The 16,251-nt window shown below is 38.7% G+C and overlaps 1 protein-coding gene across 5 annotated transcripts in view; it reads right to left on the bottom strand.

Moving 5' to 3' along the window:
* elavl4 (ELAV like neuron-specific RNA binding protein 4) overlaps positions 1–16,251 on the bottom strand; it is a 169,092-nt gene that overhangs the window by 23,503 nt on the left and 129,338 nt on the right. For all 5 annotated transcript variants that reach the window (XM_066692004.1, XM_066692003.1, XM_066692002.1 and 2 more), the window contains exons 4-5: positions 15,662–15,765; positions 9,174–9,327 (exon numbers count right to left, since the gene is read on the bottom strand). In XM_066692004.1, coding sequence (XP_066548101.1) covers positions 9,174–9,327; positions 15,662–15,765 — 258 coding nt within the window. The remainder of the gene's footprint in view (positions 1–9,173; positions 9,328–15,661; positions 15,766–16,251) is intronic.

The following is a 16,251-nucleotide window of genomic DNA, read 5'->3' as shown; positions in this document are numbered from 1 at the left end:
GGGCCACTTAATGACTGAATCCCCATCATCCCTGCTGGGCACTGTTTTTCACTCATTTCAACTTCACTCTAACCTATAGGCCAGGCTCTTGGAACACCAAGGCAGACGCCCTCTCTCATCAGTTTGATTCTTATCCAGTCCCTGTCTGAACTGAATTCTGCTCACCTCATATATTGTAGCTTCCAATCGATGGCACATCATGGACCAGATACAGTGAGGGAAAAAAGTATTTGATACCCTGCTGATTTTGTACGTTTGCCCACTGACAAAGAAATGATCAGTCTATAATTTTAATGGCAGGTGTATTTTAACAGTGGGAGACAGAATAACAACAAAAAAATCCAGAAAAACGCATTTCAAAAAAGTTATACATTGATTTGCATGTTAATGAGGGAAATAAGTATTTGATCCCCTATCAATCAGCAAGATTTCTGGCTCCCAGGTGTCTTTTATACAGGTAACGAGCTGAGATTAGGAGCACTCTCTTAAAGGGAGTACTCCTAATCTCAGCTCGTTACCTGTATAAAAGACACCTGTCCACAGAAGCAATCAATCAATCAGATTCCAAACTCTCCACCATGGCCAAGACCAAAGAGCTGTCCAAGGATGTCAGGGACAAGATTGTAGACCTACACAAGGCTGGAATGGGCTACAAGACCATCGCCAAGCAGCTTGGTGAGAAGGTGACAACAGTTTTTTGCAATTATTCGCAAATGGAAGAAACACAAAATAACTGTCAGTCTCCCTCGGTCTGGGGCTCCATGCAAGATCTCACCTCGTGGAGTTTCAATGATCATGAGAATGGTGAGGAATCAGCCCAGAACTACACGGGAGGATCTTGGTAATGATCTCAAGGCAGCTGGGACCATAGTCACCAAAAAAACAATTGGTAACACACTACGCCGTGAAGGACTGAAATCCTGCAGCGCCCGCAAGGTCCCCCTGCTCAGGAAAGCACATGTACAGGCCCATCTGAAGTTTGCCAATGAACATCTGAATGATTCAGAGGAGAACTGGGTGAAAGTGTTGTGGTCAGATGAGACCAAAATCGAGCTCTTTGGCATCAACTCAACTTGCCGTGTTTGGAGGAGGAGGAATGACCCCAAGAACACCACCCCCACCGTCAAACATGGAGGTGGAAACATTATACTTTGGGGGTGTTTTTCTGCTAAGGGGACAGGACAACTGCACCGCATCAAAGGGACGATGGACGGGGCCATGTACCGTCAAATCTTGGGTGAGAACCTCCTTCCCTCAGCCAGGGCTTTGAAAATGGGTCGTGGATGGCTATTCCAGCATGACAATGACCCAAAACACACAGCCAAGGCAACAAAGGAGTGGCTCAAGAAGAAGCACATTAAGGTCCTGGAGTGGCCTAGCCAGTCTCCAGACCTTAATCCCATAGAAAATCTGTGGAGGGAGCTGAAGGTTCGAGTTGCCAAATGTCAGCCTCGAAACCTTATTGACTTGGAGAGGATCTGCAAAGAGGAGTGGGACAAAATCCCTCCTGAGATGTGTGCAAACCTGGTGGCCAACTACAAGAAACGTCTGACCTCTGTGATTGCCAACAAGGGTTTTGCCACCAAGTACTAAGTCGAAGGGGTCAAATACTTATTTCCCTCATTAACATACAAATCAATTTTTTGAAATGAGTTTTTCTGGATTTTTTTGTTGTTATTCTGTCTCTCACTGTTAAAATACACCTACCATTAAAATTATAGACTGATAATTTCTTTGTCAGTGGGCAAACGTACAAAATCAGCAGGGGATCAAATACTTTTTTCGCTCACTGTACAAGGAGCACTAGCGACAGATCCATCCCCTGCTAATTAACATGGTTCTCATTTGTATGTTCCTTCTTCTGTACATCCCCAGGTTCTGCACTGGATCCATTCTTCACCATGGACATCCCAAAGTTCATCGCACCGCTCCGTTCATCGCTCAGACCAAGTCTCTGCGTCAACATACAGCTGGTCTCCTGGAGCCACACCCCATTCCTCACAAACCCTGGTCAGATATCAGACTCGATTTCATCATGGATCTCCCCAATTCCGCTATCCTCGTAGTCGTGGACCATTTTTCTAAAGCCTACAGATTCATTCCCTTGCAGGTCTTCCCACAGCTCTCGCCATTGCAGAGTTTCTCTTCTCCCAGTTTTTTTGGATTTATGGCTTACCAGAAGAAATCATCACTGGCCCCCAGTTCACATACCGGGATGGGCTGCCTTTTTCCGGTCTCTGCACTTTAATATCAATCTCTCTTCAGGCTATCATCCCCAGACCAATGGGCAGACAGAGAGATTGAATAAGGAAATTGGACACTTCCTCCGTGCCTACACCAATCTGACTGGAGTCAGTTTCTTCCTTGGGGTGGAATACGTGCAAAATTCCCTTATCCATTCCTCCACAGGACTCACACCGTTTCAATGTGTCCTGGGCTACCAACCCCCTATACTTCCAGGTCAGGATGAGAGGATGAATGTACTGGCGGTTGATGACTGGTTGAAGTGAAGCAACGAAGTCTGGCAGGCTGCCCATGTACGTCTGCAACAAGCGGCCTGTTATCAGAAGACTCAGGCAGATCGACGAAGAAGAACGGCACCCCAACTTCAACCTGGCCAAAAGGTATGATTGTCTACACAAGACATACGACTTCGGCTCCCTTCCAAGAAATTAAGTCCCCGCTTCATTGGTCCTTTCCCGATCCTCTGACAAATCTCCTCAGGTCATGCAAACAGCAAGGATGCCTCCAGTATGTCATGAACTGGAAGGGATATGATCCAGAGGAGAGGTCATGGGTGCCTGCCTCATTCTGGATCCCATCTCTGAGTTTCATCGTGATCATCCCACTGCACCTGCTCCTCGGCCCCTTGGCCGTTCTTGTCGCCAGGTTCGAGCATCCCGAGCCAACCGTCGGGAGGAGGGTACTGTAACATGCACTGCCTGATTAATTCCCTGCTTCACCACCAGAGGTCACCTGAGATTCAGATCCCGTTCCAGTACCTCAGTTTCTAATCAGTCAATCATTCAATCATCATCCCTGATTCATTTTCACCTGTCTCGTGTTTCCCTTCTCATTATCCCTTGTATAAATACTCCTTTGTTCTGTTCACTCAATGTGAAATCTTGTCTTGCCTTACGAGCAGTCTTACCAAGCAGTCTTCCTTATTGTTTCCAGTATTCCAGTGTTTTGACCCCAACCTTCTCTTTGTTCTCGTCTCCGGATCTTCCCAGTTTGCCTCATTTGCCAGATCAATCGACCCTTGCTAGTGACCCCAATTACACCTTTGCCTAGCCCTCTTGTTACTATTCTATCTGTTACTATATACTATTCTGTTACTATACTATCACCTACCGCTGTCTTGACCACACTGCACCATGCTACCTTCAGTCACTCGTCTCTCCATACATCCCCTCCAGACCACTGCGCTCCTCCAGTGCCAGAAGGCTAAACTCTGCCTCCTCTCCACTCTCCTTCCTCCAGAGCCCGCTCCTTCTCATCCCTGGCCCCTAAGTGGTGGAACGACCTGCCCACCGAAGTCAAAACAGCAGAGTCCTTGACCTCATTCCGGCGCTTACTCAAGACGCATCTCTTGCGACAGCACTTGTAATATTAGTCCTCTATCCCTGCTAGATAGCACTTCAGCTTATTATGCTCCTCGCGTTCTTGATTGTTTTCCTCCTTGCTCCCTTTCCCGTAGCCCTCGTCTGTAACCCTACATCTTGACAGCACTTAGCTTTCACAGTCCAGGATGTAGGAAGTCTCTTACTGTACTTGTGTAAATTGTAAATTGGAATTTGTAAAATATATTATTTTGAATTGCTATGTTTTAGCTAAGTTGAATTTGTAATGATTGATGCCTTGTACTTCTCTGTATTTTTGCACTTTGTTTGCACTTATGTTGTAAGTCGCCCTGGATAAGGGCGTCTGCCAAGAAATAAAAAAATAATAATAATAATATTCGCCTGATTCCAGCTACAGCCTGTTTCTGTCCTTCCTGGAACGAATCCTGAAAAGATGTGTGTGTGTGTGTGTGTGTGTGTGTGTGTGTGTGTATTAGGGGCAAGTTGGGGGATGTGGTAAAGTATGTGGTATCTCTTTCCCTGTTGATTGTTTTTTCAGTGGTTTCTGCTTCCTCTATAAAAAATTAAAATATATTTTTTATATGGGTCAAGAGGTGATTGCTTTACCTTTAAACTTTCCTGCCCATTTCAAGTGATGTGTTGCTTCACATTGCTGAAAATATTTTGTTTTGGTAGCACCCATTGTATGCTGCAAAAGGAACATGATAAATGCGCTGCCTTTTACATTCGCAGAAGCAATACGCGTTTTGATTTGGTCTAGCCAGTTGTCTTAATATTTAATTAAATGCAGTAAGTAAGTGTGTACATGGCTTATTAATACACTCTTTAATGTTATAAAAAATAAGCATTTAGTTCTAGTATCTCTCTAGAACATCTGATGCATTTTATCTTTTTGTTTCTTAAATGCTTCTTAATTTAAGTTTTTCTCTTTTCTTTTTGATATCTTGATGATAATGCCTAGTGGAGTCTGTACAAAATAGAGACTCCACACAAAGGGGATAACAGCTCAGAGATCTGTCTATGCTTTCCTTGTGTTCTGCTCACTGTAACACAACCATCTTGAGATACTGATAAATATGTAACTAGTTATTTAAACCTTGGAACAAATGTGGATTGAATAAATTGCATTCCAAGCAATCCTGAGGTGATTTTTTCTTGCTTTCTGTATACATATAGATTGATACATTGATTAAATATACATTGCAACTCATGGCAACATGGAGTTAATTTATCTGTTCAGTGTTGATATGTGGACACTGGAGTCAAAGAAAACTCAATTGTTCAATTAAACAGAAAACAGGCGGTTAATGTTAATATGAAGTATACAAAATAAATGAGAGAAGACCACAACTAATTAACTCATCAGTATGAATTTAAATGATATGCTATATTGGATGATGGATGCATCATGTCAGCCTTAATTCTAAGAGCACTGTAATGTTTAGATACTCTGCATTTTTCTTTGTTCTTTAGAGGTAAACATCTAGGTAGCTTCTATTTCTGCAAAAGCACACAATCCATGAATGTCTCACTGATCAAACAAAAGTCTTCCAAGTGAACTCCATACCAAATTACTCCATGATATAAATATAAAATAAAACTAAATCATTTAAAATAATTAGACAGACTTGTCTAATACATTTGCTTTCTGCACAACCTTCTTTTGTGAGTAATCCCAAGAATTACACTGGTTAGGAAGAAGCCTGTATTAATGACAGATGATCTGTGTTGAGTTGTTGTATTTGCAATCAAAACCAATTTAATGAAACAATGCTGTTAGTGTTTGGGAGGGGAAACTTGCACCACAGCTAGGAGATAAAACATTTTAGCGCTTTTACACTCTATCCCCACTAGATGTCACCATCCCAGCTCCTTTCATCCTATCAATCAAAAACATTCCTGGAACTCTGTGATCACCCCCTGCTCCTGTTTGCCCTGCAGCTCTCATCTTGTTTCTCTGCTCCACATTTAAATCCTTCACTCACTCCCAGTCACTGCAAAGTTTTGTCAGCATTTACTACATCTCCGAGCAGTCTACCCATGCCTAGTTATTGCCTTGAAGCCTTGACCTCCCACTTGACTTCCCGACCACGACCTTGATCCTCCCTTGATTGCCTGTTTGCCTGATCGCCCAACCCTTGAATGTGACCACGACCACGTTGATTGCCCTGTTCTGCCAGTATATGACCCACGCCTGTCTGACCACCTCTATCACGCACCGCAACTGGGTCCCCTGTTCCCGTGCCCCACAGTACCTTACAAGACACTTAAGTAACTTTTACCTTGATTAAGAACTCACTGCACAATGCAAATGCATTTGCCTAATGTATTTAGATTCTCCGTGATTATATAACCTGTAGTAATCTTTACACGCTACACACGTACATTGAAAGTAGCAAGGGAACACAAGAACAAGTGGATCACAGCTTTAGCAAGCCCACTACACAGCCCCTCATCATTTTAAATAAAAATTAAAACATTCCTCGGGGAAATTTTAAAAGATCCGAGAGCTAAGGCTGTTAATGAAAGCTTTCTTTAGTCAAATAAGGGTACTTTGCCGTCTTCAGTCTTTTAAGCAACTGAAATAGCACTGTTGAAAATGTATTAGACCTGTACATTAAATACATTTTAAAACTGTAGCTCACCTCCTCTTAATCAGATGAAAGTTCTTGTTTTAAATAACTTAGTTTGTGCTTATGCAGATGGTTCTTTGAAAAAAAAAAAAAAAGTTGGAATGAACCCAGAGATGCAAAAAATCAGTGGACTGTAAGTGCTGGAAACTAAAACCTACCAATCCAGAAAAAGCTAAGGTGATTATCATGCATAGTACATTATAAAGAAATTTACAATATAATACATTACATGGTTCTTAAAGTCAAGTGTAAAAAGATAAAATGATTTAAGTTTATTTTTTTCAATTAAAATAAATCTCACTTGCACAATTTACCTATTGCAAAATGTGCCCACATAATTTATCCCAAAAACGATTTGCATAATTTGATCCCTGTTTATCCACTGCATTTGATTTACACCTGTTTGAAGACTTACTGTAGGTAGGAGGATGGATCTAGGATTCCTTGAGGCACTGAAGATCAGATGTACATTTTTCAAAAAAGGATAGGTGTCTATGTAGGCTGGAGCAGGGGATCCCAACCAACTGTAGCTATTATGAAAATTAACATACTGGATACATTTGTTTTGCTGTAATTGATGGCATCTGTGTTGACTACTTGGTAGAAATATTATATTTGTATGTATATTTATGCTGGCTTAAGTGATGATTTGGTAAGCCTGAAGAATTAAAATAGAAACTCTGTGGGGATTACTTTCCACAAATAGCACAATCATGTTCTTAGGGAGAAACCATGGCAAGAGTTGTCTGCTATTAAAAAATATTTAGAGAAGGCTGGATACCCTACCTCTGTACAGCAATTAATTTCAATTCTAAAATATAGCGTGCACAATTTTTAGGGTAATTAAAATGTATTTGTCTTGACCTTAGGAAACTGAGAAGTAATTGTATAGTCTTTGGCAAATACCTACAATGCCCTTTAGAAATAAGGAACCTTCCAGTTAAAGAACGATTCATATAGAATATCAATGAAAATCAAGAGACAAATGGAATAATTAACAAAATATCTGTGCATATCAAATTAACTAATTCACATGAGATGATTTTGTGATTCAGCATTAGTTCAATGTTCAAAGGAATTCAGTGCTTTACAAAATAATTTGACTATTAGGATGGAATTTTGTCAGGGAGTATAAAATGACACTGACTGAAGAGACTGACACTTAAAATAGTTTGTGTTAATAGTATGGTTATTTTAAAGCTGCCTGTAGACAGTTAGATGCTGGTGTTTATGAATGCCCAATTTTTCAAACTGGGTGCTCAGGGTTGAAAAAAATGGTAATGACGGACACCTTGAGTGTTTTACTGTGAATGCAGTTACAGTGCGTACAATGTCAGTTTTTTATTCTTTATGTTTGGGAGGTGTAGCAAAATTGTACATGGGAAGTTTTAATTAAATATCTTAAGGTTATTTTTCATATGAGCGTGTTAATGCAGACCATAGGTACCTGGAGGAAAGCCTAACATAACTGGGGTAAGCATTGATTAAACTGATACAATTTTAAAAAGCTGAAACCACTTAAGGTTCAAGATACACAGATAACTAAAGTCTGAGAAATGGGGGGATCCCTTACAACAAACTGAAAATTGATGATTTAGTCCTGTCTATACTGACACATGTCAACATGTCTCATTCAGTTAATTCCACAAACTAATTTTTCTTTCACAGCATAAACACCGCAAGGTTATCCCATATGGTGTTAGAGAGACCACATTCTTTATTAAATCACTTGTGAATGTTCATTTAAGCCTCTGTGTTTCTGAGTATAAAAGCCAGTGATATTGCCAACACTGAGCTCTCCGGTTGTCTTAAATCCTACTCACATCTTAATCACTAGTAGCTAAAATGTAATTAGTAATTAAAATTCCTCTAGTGCTGAGGTGGCCAACCCCTGTCCTGCAGGTTTTCCAGATCTCTCTAAATTACCAATCAATGGATATCCTGAACACAGGGACATTTTGCCTAATTAAGACCCATAATTGGTTCAATTAAGCAGTTAACAACCTGGATAAAACAAAAACCTGCAAACCCTGTGGCTCTCCAGGACCAGGGTTAGCCACCCCTTCTCTAGTGGGTCCACCTGTCTCTTCGTCAGAGTGTTTAAGTGGTAGAATAACACATATTAAGAGCACAGGCAAAGGGAGCCCCACGCATTTCTCAATTCCCAACTCATTGTAACCTGGTATTACTGTAGCAGAGTGCATGACCAAAAAACACGACATTGTATCAAAATACTAAAAAGTCTCCTGGGGTAGATTTCTGAGGAAGCCTTTAGATTATTTTGTGAATATCCCTGATTTTAGGAGGATGAACAGCAGCTGTGGCTTTCTTGTGTATAGTGCCAGTTATTAGACTTTGGTGGGAAAGCTTGAATAAACATTTCTGTCTGGCCATAAACTGGCCATAAACATTTAAATTTGAATCTGGGTTAAATGAAGGATACTTTTGGTGAACATAATTTGCTTAATTTTGTCTGTGGAAATAACACATTGTAAATTCTCCATTTCATAAGCATTTGAACTGTACTACAAGTTTGTTTATTTGTGACTCAGGATTTTTTGATGGCTAAGGTAAAAATCCAGTAATCATTAACTGATACAGACCTTTGAATCTAAAGATTACCTTAGTTAGAGAAAAGCTCCATGACTCCTCCAACTACATTATAGGTTGCACTATCTGCACCATTTTGTGTTTGTGTAACAATATAACCTGCTGATGTTAAAGGATACTTATAATCTTGAAACAGAAAAGGAGAAGGAACATGTTTCTTCATATCTTGGCACCAATTATTTAGATGTGCAGAACCTTAATACACTGATGATGCTACACATACAGTCAAGTATTCAAACACAAACAGATTAAGGAATCAATAATTAAATAAACCATTAAAAGAAGTCCATTCTCTAATCACTTATTCTAAGGTGTAGAAAAAGGAGGACAGTTGCCCCATGGATACCTGTGACTTGGTCCACCAGGATGCGGGAGGTGATAATGCGGCCATACTGGGAGAAGAGTTGCTCCAGTTCCTTTTGGGTCATGGTTTTGGGTAGCCCACTGACATATAGATTGGCGTCACGGATGGAGGCTGAGCTGGGCCGTGCATACGACACCTGCACAACAAAACAGATGCTCAGCTCTCAGTAATTACAATATAAACAGCAAGGGTAAGAGCACATCCCTATCCCACAGGAAACTCAAAATCTATAACTGACTCTATAATTTCCAGAGACCCACACATGGAAATGTTGATATGGTCTTAGGGCTGGGCGGTATACTGTAAAAAATGATATACCAGTATTCATTTACGGACCGGTTTGGACTTTTACTAGACCTGCATATCGGTATTTTCAAGTTTTGAATACTTTACTATTTACTGTGTCATTGAGTCATAGCATTGAGCTACCAATAAATTGTATCGTGTTCGCGTATCCCACAACTTGCTGCGCCGGCTGCTTGAGACTGCGCTGTCTGACATGAGACGCATCTGATGAAAAAATGCAGATAGTGTTCCTGTAACGCAAATTTCCACAGATCTGTGCAGATCTGCACAGTTCCACAAATGGGATAGGTTAGATCCTGCAAATCTGCACTACAAGAATGCGACCACCTTTCTTCACAAACCCTGCAGAAATCGATGTAATTGGATGATTTATTTTTATATTTTAGTTATTTTAATATTTTAATTTAAGTAACAACTTAATTATTGTGCATCATAGATTTACATTCAATTTTTTAAAAGAATTGATGTAATTATTTAATAAAGCATTGACAAGAGTCGATCTAGAATTCTATATCTATGGTTTTGACATTGCTGTTCACAGCTTCATGCTGTAATGAAAGTTGACATATGCCTCCGCTAACAAGGGGGCAGTAGTAGTTTGGCTAGAGTGTGGCTGAAACTTCACAGCAAAGTGACCCCAGTGAATCCGTCCCGAATAAAGGTGCATCGCTATTGTGGACAAGATTTGGTTTCAAGACAACTGACACAGAACAGGAAACATAATTCAATGTCAGTTGTGTCCTATTACTCTTGCTTTATGAACAGTATAAAATGGCCATTAAAAAATACCGTCATACCGTCAAAAAAAAAAAATGTGAAAAATACCGTGATATTGTATTTTGGCCATATCGCCCAGCCCTATATGGTCTCCACCAAAATAAACAATAAAAATCGATTGCTTTGTATGTCAAAGGACTTGTCTGTTTTCCTTTCTGACAAAAATCCATAATTTCTCAAGTTATTCTATAAGTAGAAACATATCACCCTGTGGCCCCATCACCCTATTTTTCCTCTTTGGAGAACGTGTGTGCACAGTTCACACTCCGCTCTAGCCTACAAGGCAGTCCCTTGAGTAAAATAATCATGTAAAATAATAGCGACAGTTCTGGGTGGCAAGATCAATTTTTATGACTACAAACCCATGGTTCTTTCGGAAAAATAGGGTGATGGAGCCATCGTATGTGCATAAAATGTTCATTTTTAATGATTTTCATTACTTTTCTTAATTTCCCCATTAACTTCAAGAAAAGCACCCGCATGATGTTAAAGCCTATTTTTCTATCTCTAATTTCTGGTACATAGAATGAGCTGTACATGATACTCTCACTCCACAGAATGTTTCTACTTACAGAATAACCTGAGAAATTATGGATTTTTGGTGGAGTTCCCCTTCAACCAATCTCAATTTGATATTTATATGAAGTCCATATCCTCATACACACATATACTTCACAATGTTTCCATATCCACATGAAAATATTGATTTTGTTGAATATAAAAGGTACAATCCCCAGAGAAATTAACAGAAAATCAATCGATAAGTATGTCAAAGGAGTTGTCCGTTTTCCTTAAACAATGTTCATTAGATATATATGTAATCCATATCCTCATACATGCATATTTTTCACAATGTTTCCATATCACTTCAACTAACTAGTAGCTTATGTTGCTACTCATTGATGGATGTATCCAAAACTCACAAATGTGGATGTCAGAAATGAAAGTGGTTGACACATTTTACAATGTTAATTAAAATACCATAAACTGTAATTAAAGGGAGACTTATTAAATATTTTCTCTTGGAACATGAGCCATATTAAGAGCAGTACAGCAATCCCATCTGTACCCAATTACCCATTTAACTTAGTCACTTAAAGCATGGCATTGGTCATAACTGAAAATTTGCATGAAAATGCAGTCAACATGAACTCAGTAAAAAAAGCTATATATGATATACCAATATTATTATTATTATTATTATTATTATTATTATTATTATTATTATTATTATTAAGCAAGGTGCTCCTACCAGTTTCTACCAGTGTTTTCCACTGAAATACTGATTGTAAAAGCTGGATTGAAATGAAGGGGCAAACAGAGGGGGGTTAGTTAGTCGTGTGCTCAGGAATAAGTAATTGAAGATTTGCAAGTCTGAATCATACTGGGAGCCCTATCCCTGTCAGGCTGGCTGTGAATGTGCATCTGCTGTATAAGCAGATGATACCAGATCCCCTTCCACAGTAACCATGCAGAACCTCGGACAGCATCCTCCTTGTGAAAACGCACACACAGTCAAGAGGAGTGGCAAGACTAAAGCAGTATATTCTGGGAAAACCACTGAAATGGTCTTCTGAATGTTGAGATTCCTCTTTTATTTTTCTATTTACTTTACATTCTTAGCTGCTGATGACTTAAGCCTTTTGAATTTAAAGATTAAGTTCATAGATGCAAGAGAAAAGTGCCTTCTAATTATCTGACTATATAATAGGTCCCCCCATCTATCCCATCATTATTTTACTATTACTTTTTGTATAAACTATGAACACTCCCAGTGTTAATAGTTATAAACTTGAAATAGAGAGCATTAAAAAGGAGTATGCTTCTTTGTTTTATATGCATTAGTAATAGGGGATAATTTAGTATTTTCACCCATTTGTTTTGTTTGTGTGGTTAGCTCATTTGTACTATGATGTATTCTTATTGCATTTAATGCACTTTGGAAATGTTTCTTGTGAAAACTGCATGTCACCCTGGGTTAGGCTTTCTGCTACTAAATAAATAAATAATAATAGTAATAAACTAGTAACAAATGCAGTAAATGCTAGTGTAACATGAAAACCTGATTTAAACCTGACCCAGATTTAACGACAGAAACAAATGAAGACTCACTAATTGACATTTGTGAAATGTTCCGTAAATAAGGAATCTGATAATGGAAAGATCTGACACTGTTATCATTTGCACCTTGAATCTTTATCATACAGAGCACAGCTACAAGTCTGAGGGTTACATATTTCACTTGAAAAAATGAGCTGTGCTGTGTAACACTTTATACATCAATAAAAGCATTTTCAATGCAAACAAAGACTAACATTCCATGGAGCCTTCAAAGTTCAGGAGTGATTCCTAGTGATGAAAAGTAGTTGTGCTGCTCAATTCTGAATTATGATTTGTGATTGCGTTTAAAACTAGGACATTTTCCTCTGTCACCCAGTTTTGAACCATCAATAACTAGAAAATCTTAATGTATTCAGCACAGGAGAAAAGTGACAATGATAAATCAGTGAGCAAATCTCTTCTTTTTCTCCCAGCTCCAGATGTCTCTATCAACACCTCATCAACTGACTTAGTGTCATTGCTCTTCACACCTTGAGTAGGGCACCTTCCAGAGGCACTTCACAGGAAGATGGGGCTGAAAATTGCACTGCCGACTGTGAGGTAATGTGGGGGTGAAACCCACAAGCCAACCTGTGAGTGCTGAAGACCGTCAGCTTTTCAAAAGATGCAGACCTGCTTTTTACAGTTTAATGGGGAAGTCTGTTCCAGCTCCGATGGAGGAAGGGGAGGCAGGATGTGAAATTACCCTACAGCAGATATTACCCATTTTATATTCTGTTATATGGACTACTGAGAGAGGAGTTCAGAGACAATACTTTGCAGGTGTCCATTGTATCTGTGTTAATTCTCCTTGGTTGGACCAACTCAGAAATGTTTAGAGCACATCATTAAAGATACTGCTCTATATATTGCTAATACTAGTTATTTTAATATTACAAATCCTTCCAAGCAATCAATGTTAAATTTACCAGATTTTTTTTTCCATTTAAATCAGTCCAAAAATCTAAAAGCCTAGCAAAGGTTGTCCAAATATTTTTTACAAAAACATACCTATTTATATGTTAACAGTGTGAAAAATACAAAAGCCTGTAACTGTGCTGTGACTGTAATTAGATCATCAACAGTCCCTAGTGATCTTCACCATCTTAGGCTAAAAGAAAGTGCTGTCTGCTAACATTAAGGAGACTGTGTTTATTTTTATGGTCGTGTGAGATAACCTCTGGTGCTGAAAAAAAAAAAAAAAAAAGGATTTCGACACTGAAGATAATCCAGTTAGGAATAAGGGGTTTTCTTTGTTTTTGTTCTTTTCAGAAGGATTTGAAGTTTGACAAAGTAGAATTAGTTATCTAGCCTTTTGCAAGAAAAACACGTAGACCTGCTTTAGAAAAAGTGTAACTGAAGAAAGTTAATTAACAAAGCAAACTGGGATTCAGAATGTGGGACCTTTAACATGCCTCCAAGCGATCCACAGTTGTACATAATGATCTTTGAGTGTGTTCTCCACACATATCCACCATCGTCCTGAGGCACCAGAGAAGCAGTATGTGACTGCCACCACACCAGATATTTAGATGTTTTGCTGAATTCCTGGTGCTCTCTTGTGCGAGAGAATGTGGCAGTAGGTGCCGTGCTGTAGCTCCAAAAGGGGTTGTTTATTTACAGAGTGTGTTTACAGTGTACTGTGACTCATTTCATCCTTAAATCTCTGCAGAAACTTACCACGGGCTGTCAGATTAATAAATGCCACTGCCTCCGGTTTTTAAAAAGCGTCTTGAGCAAATTTGACACAGACTTCAATCTGTGCAGCTGACTGCAGAATAAATTTTTTCCCATTCAATGTAATTTTTCTTAAACTCTGCACTGAGCTCTTCTAAGTGAACTTGATCAATTGATAGCAGTGTGAATACTAATAATAATCTTAACAGTATGTGCCCATACTCTAAGTGCTGTGAAATCACATGAAATCCATTACTCTCACCTCAAAATAAGAACATCAAAGCTTTGGAAAGCCAGCAATGATGGTCATACACAATAGTCCTTCTTTTCATATTGTGTTGGTGTTAACTAATTAGATGACATGGCACCCTCCCCTTGTCCTCTCCTTGCAGCCAAACTTTTGTTGCATTGCCCTCCTCCCCTCTGCTCCCCTCCCCACCTACATACTCTCTAGCTGTTTCTTTCTGTTATTTAAATTATGAGCAACATTTAATTAACACTTTTAGTTATTCGTCAGGCCTCTTAGCAAAGTTTATTACTTGTAAGATTTCACCTTTATATTTTGACATTTAAAACGCATTTACATACTGGTTACACTTCGTGGCTTTTAGCACCTTACTTTCTTTCATTTCCAAATCCTTATGCATGTAAATTAGCCTTATATCAATAATCCCTTCTCCTTCCCCTTCTCTCTTCTGTTTCCATCTCCAACACAGAATTGGCAGGCTCCTGGCCAAAAGAACCTAAGATTGAATCTTCAGTGTCACCCTTGACCTCAGTCCCTGTCAAAGACTAATTTAAAAGCTTTATACAAAAATAGCAATAATATTAAAAGAGGAAGAGAAAAATAAACAGTACTGGGAAAAAAAGCTCTCTGCGGCTAAATTAATCTTTGAACTTGTTTGTTTTGAAATGCTAAAGACGTTCTTGCTGCAGAACCAAACAAAAGAACAGATTAAAATTGATTCCCCACCCCTGCCTCTTACTGGCATTTATTTATTTCTGAAAGTCCTACAATCTGCTTCTGGTTTCCACCGTTTTTTTAAACTTCTCTACACTGCTGCTATTGCAATTGATTTCACATATAGTATTCTTTTGCACAAACTTTTCTTGTTTTACAACATTTCCTGCGTAATGTACCTGTCCTTAACTGTGATCTAATGCACTACACTAATAAAGAGCTATTTTAAACTCAATCTTTCTAAATGATTGTTCAAATATACAGTACTATTCCTGTCATTCCTGTTTTTTTGTTGCTCCAAAGAGACTAGGCACAAGTCAAAACACAAAATTAAAATACAAAACAAAAGTGACATTACAGAAAAATAATAATTGAAAATAGCATAATAGTAAAGTATATACAACTTCAATTCAACGAGCATGATGGGTCAAATGACCTCCTGTCATTTGTAAACTTTCTAATTGAAAATTTACTTTTGAATATAACTATATAAAGTGAAGCGAAAAAATATTCTAAATGGATCTGCTTCATAGGATCTCTATTACAAGCCATTGCTCACACTACCAGCTATACCTGAGTGTACTAACAGGTTAAATGAGTTGTGTTTAAAGCTTTTTATCCAGAGAAAATATATAATGGTCTCTCTTACCTTTATAGTTTTGGTCTGAAGTCTGAGTCCATTTAAAGTGTTGATGGCTTTTTCTGCATCCTTGGGATCGATGTAGTTTACAAAGCCATAACCTAAACTCTGTCCTAAAAAAACAACAAAAAAAACAGCAGATAATTTTTATATAGTTAATAACTGAGTACTTTGGGAACCACACAGCACATTCACACACCATCATACTCAAAGGAGGCCTGGGAGAACAGGGAACTCCATGGACTGTGTCTCCTCCAAATCCCCCTACCAGGGGTTGAAGACATAGCACAAACTGAGCATTAATGACCACTACCAAAAATGAAATGGGTCATTTAAGATAACACTCCAGCTGTGATGACACTTATGCCTTGTTCCCTGTGTAACTATAATGTAGCGAAGTGGTTACAAAAATTTGATTAAAAATTAATCTGACACTTAATATCATAGAATACTTAAGAAAATAGTTCAATATCCCCTATATAATGTATGATTCCCTTTTAGGAGTGCCTCGGGGGCAGATGGGGCCAATATAAAATTGACCTATATACATATATAATTGTTCTATGATGATCTGTTTATTGTGTATATTGTGTTGGTTT

Source organism: Amia ocellicauda, chromosome 19 (assembly GCF_036373705.1).
Source record: "Amia ocellicauda isolate fAmiCal2 chromosome 19, fAmiCal2.hap1, whole genome shotgun sequence".
NCBI classification, from domain to species: domain Eukaryota; kingdom Metazoa; phylum Chordata; class Actinopteri; order Amiiformes; family Amiidae; genus Amia; species Amia ocellicauda.
The sequence above is the reverse complement of the archived record's forward strand: the minus strand, read 5'-3'. Positions and strand labels throughout refer to the sequence as shown.